Source organism: Bombus pascuorum, chromosome 4, assembly GCF_905332965.1.
Source record: "Bombus pascuorum chromosome 4, iyBomPasc1.1, whole genome shotgun sequence".
Taxonomy (NCBI): Eukaryota; Metazoa; Arthropoda; class Insecta; order Hymenoptera; family Apidae; genus Bombus; species Bombus pascuorum.
In genome coordinates, this window is record NC_083491.1 from 16,292,531 (window position 1) to 16,314,410 (window position 21,880).

General features: G+C 36.3%; 2 protein-coding genes across 18 annotated transcripts in view; one reads left to right on the plus strand and one right to left on the minus strand.

The window, feature by feature from the left end:
* Positions 1 to 21,880, minus strand: part of LOC132906439 (nuclear receptor corepressor 2) — a 59,519-nt gene that overhangs the window by 5,347 nt on the left and 32,292 nt on the right. For 15 of the 16 annotated variants that reach the window (XM_060958628.1, XM_060958626.1, XM_060958625.1 and 12 more), the window contains 2 exons: positions 995 to 1,312; positions 358 to 734 (listed from right to left, as the gene is read on the minus strand). In XM_060958628.1, coding sequence (XP_060814611.1) covers positions 358 to 734; positions 995 to 1,312 — 695 coding nt within the window. The remainder of the gene's footprint in view (positions 1 to 357; positions 735 to 994; positions 1,313 to 21,880) is intronic. The other variant, XM_060958632.1, reaches the window with a different exon arrangement.
* Positions 9,026 to 21,603, plus strand: LOC132906448 (mucin-2). 2 transcript variants are annotated; one of them, XM_060958655.1, is made up of 3 exons: positions 9,026 to 9,230; positions 18,447 to 18,918; positions 19,369 to 21,603. In XM_060958655.1, the coding sequence occupies exons 2-3, from the start codon at positions 18,479 to 18,481 to the stop codon at positions 20,444 to 20,446; spliced, it is 1,518 nt and encodes a 505-aa protein (XP_060814638.1). In that variant the 5' UTR covers positions 9,026 to 9,230; positions 18,447 to 18,478; the 3' UTR covers positions 20,447 to 21,603. The 2 variants fall into 2 exon arrangements, with proteins under 2 accessions (XP_060814638.1, XP_060814637.1); XM_060958654.1 differs by lacking the exon at positions 9,026 to 9,230 and adding an exon at positions 16,628 to 17,491.

Genomic DNA, 21,880 nt, shown 5'->3' on the forward strand with positions numbered 1-21,880 from the left:
AAATAATGAGATTAAGAATGGATTATAAGAAAGAGTAATGATAATTATATGCGCGTATGCTTAAATCACAGTATGTATATGTAAAATAAAAATTTAAAAATAATGAATTTATTTCTTCTTTATTGCTACAAAGATTTGTATTATAATAGAGATATAATCTTATATAATTTAATTTATGGAAACAAAAAATTGCACATTGTTTAATAAAATTACAAAATTTTTCTTTAACTCGTGCGATGCAACTTTAAAATACAGTTTCACTCAATATTATTAAATATAGTTTATCTTCATTAAAACTTACTTTTCTGTATAAAATCGTTATAAATATTCTTTCAAGGAAACTAATTAACAGCTTACCGCCAATTCGTCACAGCTACTCGTACTGCTACCACTTTCTTCTTCGTCCGTTAAACAAGGTCTCCTCTCTTCACCCAATGACTGATAATATTCTGCTACAACCTGATCTAAACTCAGCTTCTTTCGATAAGCAAAATAATAATTTTTGCATTGATGGTTCGTCTTTCCAGATATTTGCTCGGCAACCTTCACCCAGTTGGTACCGTGCTCTCGAAGGGCTCTTCTTAGTTGTTCGAGTTCCTCATCCGTCCATTGTCGAGCAAGGGAATCGGCTGAGCCCTCGGGCACTTCAGTACCACCGGTTAGATGCGGTGCCAATCGACGAGATATTCGATTGAAACAGGCCGAGCAACATTTCGTCGCGCTACTTGGTATTTCTGGAAAATAAAATATCACAAAATAATAAATATCATTGATAAATATTTTTGAAATATAAATCTATTCTACCCTTAATCTATAATATAAATATTTATTACTGTAAACTTTCAATTTTGATATTTGTTTTATGCAATTTTCTTTGAAATTAATATTTTTTTATTGGAAAATTTTAATTTCGATATCTATTTCGTAAAATAAACTTTCTCTATCGAATCATTTTTTTATCTAACTATTGAAAGGAAATATATATGATACTTACGAAACTCTTGAATAATTGGATCGCGAATTTCAGCAGGTAAATCGAGCCATTTAGCAGGTAAAGCTCGTAACCTCTTCACCCTCGTTTTCGAGCTAGCATTGTTCAGATTTGGGCAACCGGGCAATGGGCACGCAGTGTACCGTCCTCTGACGGCCTTGCACCTACAGGTATTGCACACGCGTGCACCAGGTGCTACTTGATCTTCTCGTAGTCCATACTGTGACGCTTGACTTCGTGGCAATGCTCTGCTCTGCGTATTTCCTTCGACGATGTTTTGACAAACTGTGCAGGCGTGTGGACCGATCTGTCTGCCACCTTCTGAAACAAAGAAAAATATATGTATTTTTGTAATAATATGATCAAGATGATGTGAGAATTTTCAACAGCAACTGTAATATTGGTGTTAATTCTTACGTTAGGAAAGGGCAAGTTACATCAGACTTTTTTCAAAGCTACATTTGAAGATTAAATGAAGACTTTGAGAAGGATAAAATTAGAGTAACTTTTTCGTGTTAATGCATTTATTAATATATTCTAGCTTTCCGGTATAATCCTTAAAACACATCTTTCTTCACACTATTTAAGTTAGTACTGTTGAACCATAAATAAGATATAAGTTTGGATAAAGTTACTACATGTTAGAGAATCGTGTGTTTTATGTGATAAGCTATCAAAATATAGGATACAGATTAAAATTAAATACACTAAAACGTAGTGACTCAATAACAACAACAAAGTTACATGTTTTAACAGCATCAAGAAATCTAATCCTAGATCTGAGGACCTAAATCCAAAAGCTAGATATCGATCTATAGTACTTCATCGTCACATTTATCAGATTATCAACAATAATAATGCTCTCGAGTGCGAAGATTAAAGATATGTTCTCCGATCTAAATTTAAATACACAAAGCTCCAAGTTTATCCCCTTGTTTTACGCTTTAAGTTCAAATAGCGCGTACCATAAAGAACAACAAAGTCTGTCACACGTCGAGCTATATCACGGTTTAGCTGAGCGTTCGAAGCTGTGCATATCGCACGTGTCTTTTTATATGTAAATGCATGTATAAGGTACAACTAATTTTATTTTACAAAATGTTTGAATAATTACTACCAATTGATCATCTTTGATAAATAGTCGCTTACAACGTTTTCATAGAGGAAATAAAATATTGTTACTGTCACTACATTTAAAATATCTATCAAATCGCTTTTTCCGGTGTTAATAGAACTTTCCTCGACAACGCTGAATATTCTTTCTGAAGAAATTTTTAAGGGTAGCTTTCTAATATTTTTCAAGAAAATATATCTGCACGTTCGAATGTGGCCAAGAAAATTAATAGGTGTTTGTAGCCTGAAGGATGTATCACGTGTCTCGTACGATATTGTAAGTTAAGGGTATCCAAAAGACAACTATCAATTTACCAATCTTCATCCCCTTATTCAATTAGTTTCCATACAAATGGATTAAAAGAAAAGAAAAAGAAAAGAAAGACGTTGTACAAGCTAAACCTAAAAAGACTCGCAAGATCTAAACCTAAATGAAAGCTGCAAACCTGTAGTCGAATCCAGAAATTTACTAACAATCTATCGGCCCTCTACTTTGATGATCCTTCGAACGAAAGCTTTTTATCATTTTCCTGACGCGACATTCTATATTTTGACATTCCGTTCGCGATGAAGTTGAGCAAATAGCAGCGGTACGATCGCTTGATACGGGATGGTGCTCAACTCTGTCGGACTGCAGAGCGTAGAAGCAAGAACTCGCAGCGAAAACACGAAGGGAGGAGGCTGCGAGTGTGTAGAGGGATGAGGAAAAAGCGATGAAGCAGCAGCAGGTCGGATGAGAGGAGGACGGGCAGTCGGGCCGCACGGAAACGGAGCGAGAAACAGAATAATTACCGAGACTTTGCTGGTTAACTAATTAAGGGTAGCCAATTAAAAAGTTCTCTCTCGCCCGCGGCCTCGCAAACATTGACGTAGAGGCGGGAGACATGGTAAAATCGCTTTGATGGTTTTATCCGGGAACGGGTTGGGTGCCAGGTGAAAAATTTAAGTTTATTCTTTCCACGGCTATTATTGTCGGGCTCATTTGCTTAAGTATAGTCGCTGAAAGAGATACAGCGGGCTTGTAAAATCGGTCAGCAGCTAAATTTGATACTTTTCAGCTTTCGAGGGTTAATTCTCTGATTCCCATTGTCACTTACTTATGCCATCTTTTATTTATTCTGTAACAAGTATAAATTGATAGTTTGGGAATTCTACTGTACGATGGCTAATACAATATTTACATCAATATGTTAATTCAAAATTTTAGCAATAGAAAAAAAAAGAAAAAGAAGAGAGAAGAAGAAGAAGAAGTGTTTTATGTTATTTGATATAATATTTTGAGTTTACACCATTGTGTAAGGTTTATGATATTCGAATTTTTATATGTATTTGAAAAATCATTGACACTGATACGTGAATAATAATTCGAGATTACATATGGAATAGTATGTTTTTGTATGTTTCTATGTATATTTCTTCATTGAGAAATGTACCATGGGAGAAATTATTTGAACTCGTAAGAAACTCCTATTTCGTATAACGTTAAACATAAACAAAGCAAAAAGGTAATCAATATAATAGTCATTCGAAACGTTTGCCGATCATCGTTTAAATTAATTTACGTTTACAAAGTACATAATGATTTGATAATGATCTGAAACATTTAACCTTGGTGTCATTTATTTGTTAAGTGGATATATTTTCACGTTGCGGACGTGATGTAATTAATCAATCTGTGAATGACACAAGCATTTGCGATAATTATTAATTTCTAGTATCGCGGTCGAGCGCGAGTTCCGTTAGTTTTGTGTTATGTACATCAATCAAATAAATTAACAGAGTTTGGTATGACAGACAATTAAAGCTACATTAATAAGCTAATTTACAACCCTCGATATTGTTCTACTTATATGTTTCCTCTTATTACTTGCGAATGTCACTTCATCGTAGCGTATCGTGTAAATCTATTGCTTTCTTCCTATGTAACAAAAAATATATTTTCCCAATTATATCCTTTTTCAATCTTCATGTAATTAATCGAATAATAAATATATCAAGTACGAATATATGAAAATATCTTGATTTCACTAAAACAGATACAATTTTGTAATTATTAAACGATATCATCGTGCAAGGCAGATAAAAACTGAACGATTTAAACAAATTAATCAATTAAAACAACCTAATGGTTATATGAAATATATCCATCCACCGGAAAAATAACATTCAGTATATAGAGTATATACAGAATAAATAATAATTTACATAAAAAAAAACCCCATCACCGTTTCATTTAAATAACTGAGAATTTCTTACTATCAATTATTCAGAGAAGACAATTGCCGAGCCGTGGAAATATTCAAGAATTTCTTCCTTCAAAAATTATTCGTAGAAAGGATTTCTACCTTAACAAACGTTAATTTCTAATCCACTTAACGAATAAACAAACAACAACAAAAATAACAATGATTTAATTCGGCGAATTTTTAACGACGTTCCGAAGCAATTATTCGATCAATTCTATCCGAGCTTCGTAAAATTAGCCATCGGATCGTATGCAATAGCTAAATTATGAGAAGCAATTTCTCTGGCGCAGGGGAATAGCTGCCAATCAGTGTCGCGAATATTCTCGTATGGCGTTTATATGATTGCTCGGTAGACAATTCTTCCTCTCGCGCGTTGGCTACTGTGTCCCTTCCGCTTCTCTTCGCTATATCCGATTTGATACAGTATACACCATCGGTAGTCCTGCGTCAACAGTAATTTTCTCCGTGTTTCGAAAGACACGAATATACCGTATGACAGGCCTCTAGAGATTAGTGCATGTATCATCGTAGTTTGATATAACGAAAGCTTGCAGATCACTTTGAACGATTGAAAAATCGTCGATAATTATAATGCGATGTCGATGGTGTATTACGGTGTACTTTTACATGATTTCAATTATCAGCCTTTTAACGAGAAGTAAATGATTGGATATATATATCAGATGAACGATTAGATTATAAATTACATCGATAAATCAAGTTCTTCTAAATCAATCAATTTTCTTGTACACTTTTATCACGCATCAACGATTGACGAATAAACGATACGAGATCCGTTGTGAGTCTTCGAGGAACTCGAATAGCAGCGTAAGCTTCTTTTCTATTAGATGCGTTTGTTCGCCCTTGCAATTTCGCTCTTTGTATATTTCTTAATCTCATTGTCCATGTACGCAATTGACGTTGCTACACGAATACTTTTAACAAGAATTACTTTCATTTCACGGAAAAATAATACAAAAGATCGATGCACGAACGCGCTTTAATTTCAAGTAGTTTTGCTTGAAACGATCGCGCAGTTCTAACAAGCATTCGTTCTCCCACACACAGAATAAAATTATAATTCGACGTCGTGAAACTCTATTAAATCATACGATAAAATAATGCTTATAAAACGGACACAGAACACCTGGATACTTGACATTTTGCACAAAGCTACATTTCTTCGCTGTGTCGTGGCATTCAAGGACGCGAAACAAAGGCTGCAATTGGAAGAATGTCGTTGAGCTTGTTCAAACGATAAATCGAAAGATAACAGAGAGAGAGAGAGAGAGAGAGAGAGAGAGAGAGAGAGAGAGAGAGAGAGAGAGAGGAGAAATGGGGGAAAAGCGAAGAACAGAAAAAGGAAAGAAAAAGATATCACTCGTAAGGGAGAGATATTAGCTACGTGCTAATTAAGCTGGCTCGAAACAGAACGACGAGTATACCTTGAATATTTCAGAAAGGGTATCACGAGAGAATCCCATACACCTTTCCCCTTCTTGCAACCCTTCCTCTCCATTTCATTTATCCGCCTTTAGTTCTGGCCATGCGTGTAATTCTCGCTTCTCTTTATACCGATCAATGATTTTCGGTCGAAATTTATTATGCGGGGTTTTCCTCAGCCACGCTTATGGAAATGGATCACGTTGATAAGATAAATGCTAGATAATTTCTGTATACATCGTATCCGTGTAATTGCGTTGAGAAATTAAGTAGAATAGGACGATAGGACTTGAACAGGACTTGTGGCAATTCAAGTAGAATAGAAGAACGTCCAACGAGATGGAATTAATAATTTGCAATTATCGTAAAGCAAGGGGGAGAATTGGTGTAGAAGAGTACAAGAAATTGATACAAAGATAGTAGGGAAATCAAAGGACTTGAAAATTGATAGAAAATTAATTGACGAAAACCGGAGAAACCTAAAAAAAAAAATGACAGCGTGTCGATCACCGAATGAAATGTTATAAAAATTTCCTACGATATGCGAAACGAAGGAAGGCGCTGACTTCTCGAAATAAATCGTAGGAAATATACGAAACAACGCGTTCTATCTTTTTCTGTTTCGTAACAGCGAAGCGGTATGTATCTGTGATTCAAATGTCCGTGAACAAGCATGTAAGGGTCAGATAATGTGTTAAACCAACAAATAAGTATTATTACACGTGTCCCCAATGTGCATACAGCAGCGACTATGTGTGTTAATAAAATATTCTCTTTGATTCCGACCGTGCACGCGTGCGTGTGTATTATGCGTATAGCAAACACGGAATATTACCCGTTTACTCATTGTGACTGGGAATTAAGCAGAGAAAGAAAGCACGATTAACTTGGCTTAAACGAATGTCTTTAAGCGCGTATGAGCTAAGTGGAACAAACAGGAGTTTATTACCCACAGAATTAATAATTGTCATGATTTTCAGGTAGTCTGATTATCGAAAGAATGGCGATGAAAAATATAAACGTAAGAATTGTAAACTTGCGTGTAGCAATGTGTGTACTTAGTTATACTATATTTGAATCATACTGATTAAAGTGATACTCAACGAGAATAAAATAAACGTGTATGATTTCAATTCTAAAAGCTCCTACATGTTTTGAGCAGTCGTAGAAAAAGAAAAATGAAACTCATTACTTGGATAGATTAGCTAGTTCTAATGTGAAATGCTTAATTAACATTAATTAACAAACGACTGGTTTTACACAATTCCTACTTCATGTTACATTTTTTCCGCGATAATTGAAGGAATAATATATTGAATTTACGTCTTTTTTATATATTCAAAATGAAAATAATTTTGTACCATGGCTACTTATACCAATACCAGACAAGATAACTGCTAATTGTCAAAGTGTAAAAGACTTCTACAATCTATTTATCGAACCCGAATTAACCAGTTTCCTTATTCCGTACAACTTCCCACGCTTTTTCAGAATTTCTATCGCGTATCATTCAATATGACTGTGTCGATTATGAACAAAATTCCGGATCGATCACTAAGTCGCTAGATGCTAACACAAGAACTTCCACGCCAATTAAAATGACTGATTCTACAATTCTTTTTATAAATTTGCCAACACCCATTTAGGGATCATGGTCATAGATAGATTAATAATAGCAGAAATGTAGTACAAATAATTTTAATAAAAAGAGAAATGAAATTATTCTATTATTAATTATTTTAAATTATATAAAATATCCTATTATTACGTATTTTATGAAGACCAGGCGTTTTGACTGGTTTTGATAGAAATAGCTTCATCTTAATTGTCGATCGTTCTAGAGTTAAATGGAACGCGTATCAAAAACAACTTTTCGAAGACTATAAGATCCTCATAAAATATTTGATACACATCTGAAAATCTATTACGTAAACACATTGTAACTCTTCCTTCGACGAGCATCTAGTTGAAAAATATTCTCTCCTAATAAAAAAGATTACTCCCTTCCTTGTTTTTTAATTCCAGATGTTGGACGAATAAATCCATATCGCGAAGAAGTATAGAAATTAAAACGAATAATCGAAAGGGGTTAACGGAGTAGATAGAGAGGGTTCTCTTCTCTTGTGTTTGCGCCCAACGTTTCGCTGGAGGCATCGAAACGACGCGTTTTTTTATTTACGTATTTATGAGATTACATAACGGTCCGGCCCGACAAAAATGATTAAAAGCAAATATGTGCGGTGGTTTTTCGTTATTCAACCAATACGAGGACCAAGGAATCGTCAAACACGTGATAATACAACCGTAACACAATCGAGTCAAATCAATCGTAATATGACGAGAAATAACGAGAATTCATTTTTCTATAATCCAATATGCCGGGACACCGGTTTTAACTGTATTTTTCGTTGAAACGGATACATCCGGTAAACGTATAAAGCGTAACGCGATAATGGAAATTACTACGTCGATTATTTTATTCCTGTTATGAAAGTCGATGAATTATAACGTGGGCAGGGTTTGGTAACGGAATAAAATCTTCGAATTGAAGAACTTTATGGGATGGGTTCCGTGAGTAAATACACGTATGTATATACGCGCGTACATCGAATGATTCGATTACCGTGTTTGGCCACGTGTGTTCGGTGCAGCACGTTTTAATGACGTACAAACGCTGTTCTTGCAGAATTTCTCGCAAACAAAAATTCGTTAGGATTGGTAAAGGGAGGAGCGTTACCTTTTTATTCGATTAATTCCTTTAATTCGTTAATTATACAATAAATTCAATGGCTTTTAATCAACTTTTAATATTTGCCGAATTGATCTGCAAGAAATATTCGCGAGAAATATGGAAATAATTTATGCAAGGAAATACACTACTTCGAACGAAATTATAAATCTATAGATAGAGAACTACAAGAAAGATAAATAAACTTAACAGACTTTCGAACCACGTTAAAATCCCTCGTTTCACAGTTATTTCATATCTGCGATTCGACTTTTCGTTTTCTAGGTAATCGTTATCAAAGAAAGTTATAAAATCGGAATTACTTTGATCTAATGTATGATATGAAAATAAAAAAGATAAGAACGATTGAGAATTTCCTTTGTTATAAAAAATGAAACTCCCTCGGCGTAATATCTAAATCTAACGACGAGCTTCAATCTCTGATCTTTCTGAAGTTAGTATGAATATACTGAAACGTGATTGATTAAAATTAATTCGTCCATAACTCGTGATCGACACTACGTGTTAATTCGATCGTATTATTAGAGAAACTCATGAGATTTGACTTTAAGCTTTTTCACAGAGAGCTGGCTACGCTCGATGGTCACGATGACAAATGGAGAAACAGGTCGAATAAATACGGGAAAGATCGTCGCGATTACTTATTCTGGAAAACCGATTGATCCCGGTCCAAATAAGATCTAGTCGTGTAAATAATGTGTGTTAATCGAAGAGCAGAAATAGAGGGGCACATGATATTATAGTATTGACGATGAAATGACCATTCGTAGCTGGAACAGCATTATCTTTGTGATCAATCATTTTCACCTATTACGAACGGAGAATGCATAAATCGAATAATTTTATAGGAATAATCCAGTAAGATAAAGATACATGTTAACCATTTTATTTCGTCCTTCTGTCTATACATCATGTACTATATACCAAGACGTAGTTAGTTAAATTTTAACTATCAATCAAAAAAGTCGTACGACTATTACTTGTTTGTATTTTAATAATATTTCACCGACATCGGAGTCACAAATAAATTTGTTGCTTATGAGCCGCGAACGTTTTAAAGAAAAATAAACGAAGAATCCTGAAGATTCTAGTAGATATTTATTGTATTACCTTATTGAAATTTGCGTTTAAAATTATTAAATGCTACGTCATTTATGGAGAATATTAGTGAAGAAAATACAATATAATTAATTTTTAATAGAAATAAAACATACCAAAAAATAGCCAGGCCTCGAATAAATAAATTACCATATACATCCAAGAAATATTACTAATCCAAGTAATGACTCTTCTCCGATTAACAGGTTAAATAATATTCTACACACAGAACCATACTCCTATACATACATATTTATGCGCTTACAGACAACTAGATCACACGCAGAAAGCTATATTAACAGTGCACGATGTGTATCCATCCATACGTAGATAATCCATTATTTGCACAACGAAAACGCGGCCATGGCTTTCGTGTTGAATTCAACCACACTCCTTGCTATCTCCCTCTCTCTCTCTGTTTCTCCCTCTCTTTCTCTTCCTCTCACTTTACCAACCGTCTAATGCACACAGGAACACGACAGCTGTGTGTTGCTCTGCAGCTAAAGGCATTAATTGGGATTAAGTAAATCAAGACGCTAATTAGCTCGCGCCAAGAGTGCGCGCACGCGCGCGTCATCGGCCTTTCGGCCCAACGACGAAGTTACCACCACCACGAGGTTCTCTCAAACCAAAATGTTACCACCCCTTGACGTCAGCTCTAACCAGTGTAACTAGCTACACCGACGCGAGAGATCACCGTTTCCACGGTCATTTAATTTTCCTACCCATTTGCTGTGGCAACTGGCTGCTACGATTACAAATTTACCTGTGCAGACGATGGAACGCATTTATTCGAGGGTAGTTCGTTTATGCGACATCACTAACAACACTTTTTCCTGTCCACTATGTACGACCAATGAATGTTCAAAAGGTAGATAGGCCCTTTGTTCACGGTAACAGATGATTATCTTTTATTGGGATGATGATGATGATGATGATTCGTTTGATTCGATCCTACCAGCTTTACAGTTGAGTATTAAACGAAAAGTCGGGAAAATGTTAAACGTAATAGGCAAGCTTCGTTTGATTTGTTTCAGCGTACAGTGGTAATTTGCCGAATTAAAAGTATAATTAATTATAGCTGGAATTATTAAATTTATATTATCATGTTATTTCACAGTTAAATACGGTATCCTGGTCTTGTTATGGATCTTCGTTAAAAACAATCGAGTCACGAAGCGGACAAATGTTTAATATTTCAATGGAAATAAAAGCTTTGGTATTGCTACGTGTTATACGTTTTCATCGTAGGACGCAAGAGGAAATCTAATAATTAGATCGGCAATCGTACTTGCAAAGATTTAATTACTCTCAGGTCCTCGATAGAAAGTCTTTTTCTACTCGATTTTATACTGTATGTTTAACGCGATGTATTCAATATATACCATCCAATTCTATTTAAAAATATCTGTCGTTAAATCCTTTCCACATCGACAACACCCCCCAAAACAACAGCTTGAAAAAACAAGACCCTATAGAAAGAACCCCTACTCGAAGAACTCACTAAAAACTTCACAAATCCTATCGCGAAACCTTCAATTCGATTGCTTCGCCAATTACATACAACGCCATTAAAATTAAAGACAGAGGGTCAATTGAACCAAGAACCAACGCACCATACGGGTCGATGAAACGCAAAGGAAGAATAAGTGGATTTCTGAGCAGGTGAGTATTTATTTCATTACAAGCGAAATAGCCTATCTGCAAGGGACAGACAGTAAAAGAGAGAAATAGAGAGAAAATAAGTTCGAACGAACGTGTTCGGAATAGAGAAAGGGGCTGGAGAGAGAGATGGAGAGAGAGAAAGAGAGAGAGAATGATGGCGAAAGCGGCGAAGAGAAGCTGCAGAAAGCCCGTACGGATCCTGGTAATATCGCGAAAAGTGTTTGCTCAGCTTGTCTCGACCGAGCTCGGAGCATTAAACCGCGAGAGCGTTCTTTCTCGTCTCCCTGGGATCCGGGGAGAGCGATACCGACCTCTCCAATGTGTACACTTCTGCTCCCGATTATACGTTGCGCGAGCCCGAACAGCTATTTCCTTCCTTTCCACCGCGGTGAATTTCGATTCTGCCAATTGAAGCGGCGATCAGTTTCATGTACTTTGTCATGGAGTCCGGCGACAATTTAACTAACAGCTCGTAGGAAAGATGCAAAGAGTTTTTTAGGGAACGTGGAATACAATTGAAGTGATTGAGAAAATATCGAAAAAGACCATATGCGTGTGAATGACGAGATGGTTAAATCGTTGAACTGATCTGACCAAAATTGCATAGAACGAATGACGCAAGATGGACAGTTAAAATTTCCTGTTCGGTTGCGATCATACGAATCATACGATGGATAAGGGGAAAGATATTTAGCAGCGAAAAATAAATATTACTATTTATATAGTGGTTTTCTTTTGTCATAATCGTGTTCTAGGACACGAGACGTGAATACTACTGCAAGATACCATTCAGACCAACGTACAAGGAAAAAGAAATTTTCCACGATTATGTAGCTGAATTTATAGGCACATACATATTTTTCTATTTAAATAGAATATATCACTGTATATATTACTGAAGCATCAAATCATCTACGACATCAACGATATCAGGGTGAATATTATCCCACTAGTCGAGCGTAATCGTTACACCAGAATCAATTTTTCTTACTTGGAAAATATTAAAGCATTTTGAAGAATTTAAAGCTGTGTGTCTACAGCTTGGAAAGTTTTTTTTACTATAACACTAATGTTTCAATTATTCCTGTAAGATGAACAATTTTACAAAGAGGAGACGATAAATTAGAGACGATATGGCGACAGAATCAATTCAGGTGATATCACGTTAATCGGTAGTATTATTATCAACGATGACGACAATGATACTAATAGCTATGTAAACGACGATTATGGTAGTAGTTGTTGCTTTCGATCGGGATACAACGGGATAAAGGGAGGGCGTGGTGGAGGAAACGGAGGGACAGGGGGAACTTTGCGTCTGTTAACTTCAGTTTAAAGCTGCAGGTCTCCTGGGAAATGTGCGTAATCGCCATGTCCCATTCTGAATTGGTGGCGACGCATTCTTGCCTGGAACCGCGACTGTTCCGCACCACCCTGTTACGATGACCCACGATTAACTTCAATGGCTCTGTATATCTCCCTTATTTTCCGTTATTTACGCCAACTCTTTGTATTTAGAATTCTGGTTTTGTTTTAATTTTGCTGAGTGACTGCATAGATAGGCTCGTATACGTGAAACATCGCTGGCCCAAATAAAGTTTCTAACATCAAAACATTACCTATTTAATCAAAGTAATCCTTGTATAATTCAACGTACCTTTCTAGTGACATTACTATGCTCCATTATTATGGTTTCTCTTTTATTTTTACGTTCAAAAATTGTCTAGATAGAATAAAGCGAAATCAATGCGAAATACTAAATTTATATCTTCGTTCTTTTTTAACGAAGAATATCAAAATTTATTTGTATTCCATTTATTTGTATTGCGTGGACAACCTACATAGAAATAAAACATTTTCTTTCATTTTTCAGTTTTCTAGCCCTGTACAACGGAAATTTTGTTTACTCATAAGAAAAAAATGTCGTTGATTATGCTTCCTCATTTTCGTTTGACCAATAATTGCAGTAAGCTCGATCAACGTTATCGATTCGATACCAAACCTAATTTTCCTCCAGAAGACGAGGGAAAATGCGAAATATCGGCATGGAAGAAAAAAACCACTCTTTCCACGATATGAAGATATATTCTTATGTGTGTCCGGAAGCACGTACACGTTTCCGAAAGGAAAAGAAATACATATGGTGTCTCAAATAATTTACCACCAATTTTTGCCAATATATCCATTGACTCCTATTGGTAAAAATAAAAAAGATATAAAACTGAAAGTATTAAAAATAAAAAGGATCTAATAATACCTATAATAGAAGAAATTACATTTTATTCACAGGCATTGCAGAGAATCATTCGAACTGCCAAAAGTGCAAATAAAAATTACGAATTGATCGTTTTAACCATCGCGATAGTTTCAGCGTCGATACATAAAATACCAAGCAAAATGTCTAAAATGTCTAAAATGTCATAAAAATAAAAATATGAACATCCGAGGTTAATGATTTAACGGAAAGTCTGTTATATTTCCGAACGAAGCAGCGCCATTCGTGTATCATTCTTTGCGTCCAATTTTCAATCCTCAACTCAGAATGACGAGTGGTTTGTGCCAGAAAACCCTGGGACACCGTGTACAGAAAGAAAGAGTAAGATAGTTTGAACCGATATAGAGGGGTGGCCGAGGGTCGAAAAAGCGAAGAGAGCGAGCAAACGAGCGACCTGTACGTATACGGGCCACCAGGCGGAATAAAGTGAAATTTCAGCGCAACCTGAATTATAAACGATATTATGCAAACACTGCGGAGAAAGAGTACTCGTAGCCGCGAGTTAATTTGATGAAAAACATCAGAGAGCAGCCAGAATAGAGGAAACGAGATAGGGGTGAAACAGAGAAAGGAAGGAGGGAAGAAGAGAAAGGGAGAAAGGGGAGGACAGGCAAAAGACGCATCCCGGAAAGAACGTTCTTGAGGAGGAACACGCTCCTCTTCATCTACGCTTTTCGACTCTAAAGGCACTCTAATCACCGAACAACCATGCCAAACTGTGGTCATCAGAGTCTTTGTTTTGTCTTTTATCCCGTGTTCCCTTTCTTCCGTCTTTGCTTCTCTTGCGTTTTCTACTCTCGCTCTGAGCGACGAGTGTTACGCGTGCGATACGTTTCGGTAATTTTTTGGGCAAAGAGAGGGATTCTTTCACGGGGCTTACGACAAGCCCGTTGTATCGAGTAGAATATTCAATGGCAGAGAGAGCTTTCCTTGATTTATTTCTTCCATTTTTGCTCGACAGTCGATAGCTTGCCTGTTTTTTGATTCGTTGGTTTTCTTTATTGCATTTAGTAACTTGTTTTATTTGTTTCTTTGAACGTTTTATAACTTGTATAACTTCGTTATTTTCTTTCACATCTTCCTTTGGTTTCACATACTTCTTATAATTTAATTTGTTTGATTCCTTTCTTCCGTTTCAATCTCCTAACTGAAGTGCTTAATTCATGTTATTCGAAGGCGCGGACGCAAAGAACCTTACGTTCGGATATACGCGATGAATATGCAGAAAGAGAATTGCAACTTAGTTCAAAGTAATATTTCTGCGAGCTGGATGTTTCTATTCGAATCGTAACTTCAGTTAGTAATTTGATATATCTTTGATTCTACGTATGTCGCGAAAACGTGTCAATCTTGTAAAAAGTGTCTAGTCCGAAACTAAACTAGTTATTTATGCTAGCGATTTTTAACAGCATATAATTCAATTCAACGATTCAAAATATTAAAAAAACATCGTTTACCGACCAGCCCTTCTAACTTGGAAAAATAGCCACGCCGATGATTCGTAGGACTAATTGACTCAACAACCCAATCGGCTTTCTTTCATCCTTTTTGTCAGAACGCGATACACTATCGGAGAAACACAGAGTAGGGGTACGTCGATCATATCCCACGAGTACGGGGATGGCAAGAATAAAAAAACAGAGCTTCCACAATCTCGCGCCAGTCGAATCGCGGCCGCGATTGATTCTCTCTCTTTCTATTTTCTATTATTCTTCTTCCCATCGTCATTCCCTTCCGTTTCATTTCTTCCTTTCGGCAACAACAAACTAACGACGATATCGCATAAAAATCTTAGACTGGATTCATCGAATGAAAATGCTTCTTCTTCATGAATGGATATAATAACGATTAGATTATTCGTTAGAAATTTAAGGATCTATAGGGAACTTAGGTATCTGTTAAGAATTTAAACGTCAAGGGAATTCTGGTCGGTGGTAGTTTGCGAAACACACACGTGGCCAAAACGCGTAATATTTTTAGATGCGTCCCAAATCCAAACATGTTCAAAGTCATCGTCGTTTCGACATATTTCCTCTGGAACTAAAATGTTGCTCTATCCATAGGTATCGAGAGCAACATCTCGAAATACTACGCTTAACTCGCCATTAGAAACTCGATAACCAAAAGCAGGAAGAAACTGGCCGATAGAGGGAAAAGAAAGAAAAAACAAGAAGAGAAACTATAAAGAAAGACGGAGTACCAAAATACAAGTTTAAAACGAAAGAAGCACGAGGTAGCCAACCGATAGGTAAAAGAGGAGATAGAAGGAAGTGGAAGTGGAGGATATATGGTAGGGGAAGACGAAGAAAAATGCTTGGTACAATTTTCGACATGGTAAATACACCAGGCGCACGTGCAACCCTGCCAGTAATCGAGGCAGCGCCGCCAATCTCGACTCGTCGGGGGCGGTTCTCCGCTGGCTAGGGGATGGGGTGAGCTGCACAGGGACTGGCTGATACCAGCCGTCTGGAGGAGGAAACTCGAAGGGCGGTAGAACCTCGTCGAAAAACTAGCCGAATTTACGGACGTTTACGACGGTGGCGCAACGTCACGGAAACCTGGCGTTCAAATCACGGGCAATCGCGACGCACGCCGGTTACCTCTTCGACTTTGCGTTTATATCCGCTTCTCAATCGTCGATTATACCATTTATCGCTCGTACTTTGTCGTCGTGAATCTTCGGGATCTTAGAAATGTACGGTCGCTCATAAGTCGAAAGCGAAAGGGTGTTTGATGACTCTGACAACTGCAAGATCGAGGAGAATTTGAGGGTGAAAACGGATAGTGATAATCGGAGAAGTTGGCTTTTATAATTGATTCGAGTACGACCGGAGAACTCGTTGGAGAAATAAGGTTTTAAATAAGAGGACAGGAAGTTCGACGAGTGGAGGAAATGAGGCGGAATTGGGAACGGAGGAGGAACGTGATTGTTGGAGAAGTTTGAAAAATTGATTTTGCTCGAATTTGATTTGAGAATTAATGGGAGAATCTGTACAATATTTGAAGATATTTACGGTTTTAGCGAGTAACGCTAAAGGGGTGGAATCGGGAAATTGGAAAGAAACGTGTGTCATAGTTGGACAAGTTCGAACATTTGTTTCGGTGGGATTCGCTTTGAAAATTCACCGCGCAATTGGAAGAACACAGTTTTAAATAATAATACTGCAGATTGAAAATGATTTTATTGGAAAATTAATCGAGGACCCGCAGGAATAAGATTTTAATTAATATTAGAGGGCTGTTTGACTTTGTCGAGCAAAGGAATCGGCAGATCGAAAAGAAACGTGATAATCTGAACAGTTTCAAAATTCATTCAATCGGAAAGTATTGGTCATAGATCTTTAAAAAGATGTTGTCGCTCAAATTAATTCGACTCCTTAAAATTACAAGTGAAAGTTACTTTTAACAAGATAACGGAATAAATAAATCTTCGTATTACCATCGATGTGAATTCATCCTAATTCCAGCAACTTTATTCAAACGAATTTGTCCAAAGTTTATCGTCAATCAATAATTCTGCACAATGTCTATATACGTCAATTAATAAATCATTTAGTTGGTACATAGCTGAAATCGTACGATGTATAGTTTATATAGAGCTTGGTTCGGTGACAGCGTTACGCCAGACAATTATTCAAGACTTCAAGAAACTTTATCGCCACCTGACACAGTGGTCAGAGTGGGAAACGAAGGAGAGCATCAGTTCGTCGCTCACAAAGGTGTTCTGGCCGCTCATAGCGGATATCTAAAAGCTTTGCTAACTAGCGCACCGACGACACCTAATCAAGGTGTTAACACGAATATTACATCTTGTGCTAACTTGCCAACCACTGCAATCGCGGTAACTACTACCAATTTGTCGGGACCATCACAACGACAGCCTGTCACGTCTGTCTCGGTTTCGTCCATTGGTAAATATCGTAATTTATTCGAGTCGGTGAGTTGAAGAATGACACGAATTCAATATGGTTTTATTTCGATTATTTAAAATTTGCTACAATGTTTTATCTATGTGTTTAAACTGGAATGAGGCTGCAAGATCGATAGCTTTACTGATACGCCAAAGCTAATGTTAGTTGGTATATTTGAAAACATTTGTAATTTTGAATTTGTACCGTTCTCCAACTCGCCGATTTATTTGTAGGTTCGCCTAGAAGAAAGTTCTGATGGATTTTAATACATTTAAAATTGAAGAAAAGAACATCGCGCAAAGACACCTTTCCTTAGACTAAACATTAAAAATTTGAAAAATCTGAATGTTCCTAAATAAGAATGCCTTTGCATCTTCGTTAAACCTTCCAATGCTTACGAAAATAAGTGCAATAAAAAATTCCTCTTTCGGTATCTTTCTAGTTATTCCTTATTCGACTTTTATCAAACGTTTCTAACGTGTTTCTAACGTTTTCAAGCAGAAAATGCACGAATTAACATTAAATTTACGAAAATAATACCTTGCCTCTGTCCTTTCCTTCTGTTTCCACCTACGGCTTTCGAACAACACAGTATAGATTTCTTTTTGTGTCAGTCAGTAGAAGAATTTCCATAAAATCGCTTGTACTCAGAAGTATAAAACATCTGTTTCAAACGGAACAATGCTCGTTTTTCTGAACTAATACCCTCTCTGTATACCGATATATATTCAAAATCCAATGCTTTAATTTCCCTATAATATCTACTGAAAAACTATACTATGGCGTACATAGTTTCATTAAAAAATTTTGAATCATCGACGCACAAGCTACGAGTTAAACGCAAAAAGAATCGACGAACTGTAAGAAACAAACAAGAAATTTCAACAACTACATATAGCAATAAATAAAAAAACGACTATATATTTTTTTTCTTGCTTTAAATTCTAATTTGTAGGTGGAGAAGCATTCGCGCCATTATTGAACTACATGTATACGGGTAGGTTGGAGGTAACATTGGATAACGTGTACAGCGTGCTATTAGCCACGCATTTGCTGCACATGCCAGGGGCACTGGAGCAATGCAGGGCTGCTTTACTAAGGCTGAGGGCACCGCCGCCTTTGCCAACACCGATACCGGTACCAGCAGGCCCAACGTCGACGTTAACGTCGACCTCCATATCCACGTCGACGCCAGGTTCGGGAAATATACTCAGACCTATACCAAACAGGCTGATGATAGATCCAAGCATATGCTGGCCACCGACAGCGCCTCTTTATCCACCAACAGCACCTGTACCCTCGTCTATCGGTATTCCACATTTACCTCAACTGCAACCGTCGGTGCTAATGCAATCGACCGTTCCACTCGGCGTTTCCGTCGCTCCGACCTCCAGTGTTCAAGAAACGCACAGCTCGACGGCTTATAGGTTTGAATGTTGATTTTGTTGATTTTAACGTATATCGAGATAAAGAATATGTGAAGTGTTTCTAGGAAACTGTGAAGAGTTTGCCTCTCCTTTTTGCATTTTAGGAGATTTGGAATCTTATGTTAGAGACAAATATACTACACATGTTATTATGACATGATATTACAATCGCGTTCTAACAGAACTAGTAGATTTTGGATTGTGCTAAAAGTGTGACAATGCTGAATATCTAATTTCGTTTCAACTTCTTAGATTTACTAAACATGTAATTGTCCAGCTATTCCGAGCAATTGTAGTACCAACTTTCCAACTGAAATATTAACTTCCAATAAATAAGTAATAAGGAGATGATAGAAGAAGCAGTTTACTGTAAAATAATCATATTATATTTCGAGTATGTTTCATTGCATGGTATCAAGAAACCTAATGTTTCGTAACATCTGCCAACAGAGAAGTTTTATCGCCAAAATCATCAGTCTTCAAAATCGAACGAAATCGGGGCCTACGAGTGGACTGTAGACCAAAATCACCAGAGAACGTGTCCTCCAATTCTCTGCCCTTTGTGGCAGCAGCAGCAGCTGCATTTACCACTTTCACCACTTCTAACGTTGCCACATCGACACGAACGTCGTCGCCTTGTCAATCGATTTCACCTACGCCGTCCTCCGCTTCTCAATCCTCGGTACCACCGTGTCAAAACAAAAAGACAACGGAACAGCAGCGTCAATCCACAGAAGAACACCGTTACGAACATCCAAATTCGAGCAACAACGAACAACAACATCGATCTCCACCTCTGACACCTGTAGAAGACACAGCAATACCTCGAAACGGTGACAAGAACATCGAATCCACGTCGATCAGCGAGGACGATCGAGGAAGATCTAGACGAAGAGGACGCGGTTCCAATAGAGCAAACGATAATTCTACGGGTGTTTTGTCAGTGGTTTACGACGTGGCTTGTTGCGATGGTCCAGTCAAGTTCCATCGAGTGTTGAATGAAAATTACTCGTCAACAGCCTCGTGTGGGTCTAGTTCTGTACTACAACCGCGTTTACAGAGGCCGTGTTTTGAACCAGAAAACGCCTCTGGTGAAAATGACGAAAACGGAGGACCACCGGCTGTTAGAACTCCTTGCGACCAAATCGAGTCTGCAATGGATACGGGCAACAGCAGCGGGAGCTACACTTGCCGATACTGTAGGCACACTTTCAAGTCGCAGTATTGTTACAGAAAACATACCAAGAGGCATTTGTTGCCGACAAGAGCAAACGATCCGACTGGAAATAGACAGAGGCAGGATACAGAGGCTCGAAATAGAAGAGAAGTTCGATTGTTGGATTTAAATGTTCAGTATTATCCGTGTAAGATCTGTGGATGCAAATTCCCGAGCTATTATTTTGTACATAAACACAGGAAATTGTGCCATGCGAATACGGAGGAGAGAACGCAGTCCGACGAAGCTAATAGCACAGCTACCGAGGATCAAGAATCGACTACTTCAACGACGAATAACGATAGACAATGAAATTGAACTGCTATTTATGGTTTGTTGATGTTAAATGAGTGAAAATCGAAGCGAAGATAATTTCAATAAATCCATAGTTGATTAAAAACACTTACCTATTTCAATAAAAAACAGGATGTTCGTGTCTTGTAGAAATAAATTAGATATAGTGGAAACGTTAAGCGAAAATAAATGAAGATAAATAATTTTAACATATCACAAATTGCTTAAGCGGACTGGTCAAATAACATAGAATAAATTACTTGCGTTTCGTAGAAGTAACTTGAATTAAGTAAAGATCAAATTAGATGAATACAGTTAGATATTGTTAATATATTAGCAATTGACATTTCGTCAAATAGGAAACTAGATTCTTTCTGTTTTATAGTAGTAAATTGAAAATAATGTTAAAATAATGTAATGGAAATAAAGTAAATAAAGGAAAAACATAAAGATAGGTGATATTAATGATAGTCGACGTTCCATTAAATATTAAAATGTAAAAGTATACCAATTATAATGATAATAATAAAATATAATTGAAGTAAATATCGATGATTACATATAAAATAAATTTTCTATCAATCGATATTCATGTGTCAAACTATCTAGTTTGAAAATTATCTGTTGATGTGTTAAATTGTATTAACATATATTATAAGCACTAGTTACATTATAATGTACTACATGTATGTAATTATAATATGAAAAATAATAATATGTGAAAGAGAAGACAATTGACCAGTACTGAAATTTCAATAATTTTGATCCATGAATTACATTGAAATTATGATTAGAAAAACAACGACATACTATAAAATTTAAATAATGAAAGTATTATTAATTATTATACTAATATTGACATTAGATGACAGTATGGTTCAAATCTGTACAATCCAACAAAAACTAACTTCCTACATTAATTAATTAATTACTTAATAAAAATGATCAAATATTAAAAAATTAAAATACACATATAATATGCATAAAACTCTTTAATATAGAGATTAAAGTTCTTTTAAACAATTATTGCATTCATTCTACTTGAGTTTATTAACAATTCTGTCTTTATCGTCATTACCTCCTTCAAATTTTTAATCGTTCCATTCGACAAAATTTCAACCCTCTTATTGCGTCCGAGCTTATAAGATCCTACCGTGTTTTTAGATTAATATAATTTTTTCAATTTTTATTTTATTAGAATTAGAATATCCTGAATATTGAATTAATTCAATAAATTCGAAAGTATAATAGAGGTACTATCATTTGATCTAAAACGAAGATGCGTTACAGCACTACAGTTTATGTCCAGAATTTTTCAAAAAGATAAAAATTATATGTATTACACAAATTTTTATTACATTGTAGAGAATTACTTCGAAGTTTCTTTCATATCACCAACAGGGATATAATGTAAAACACTGATACCTATTCTAAAACTAGAAAATATTTCTT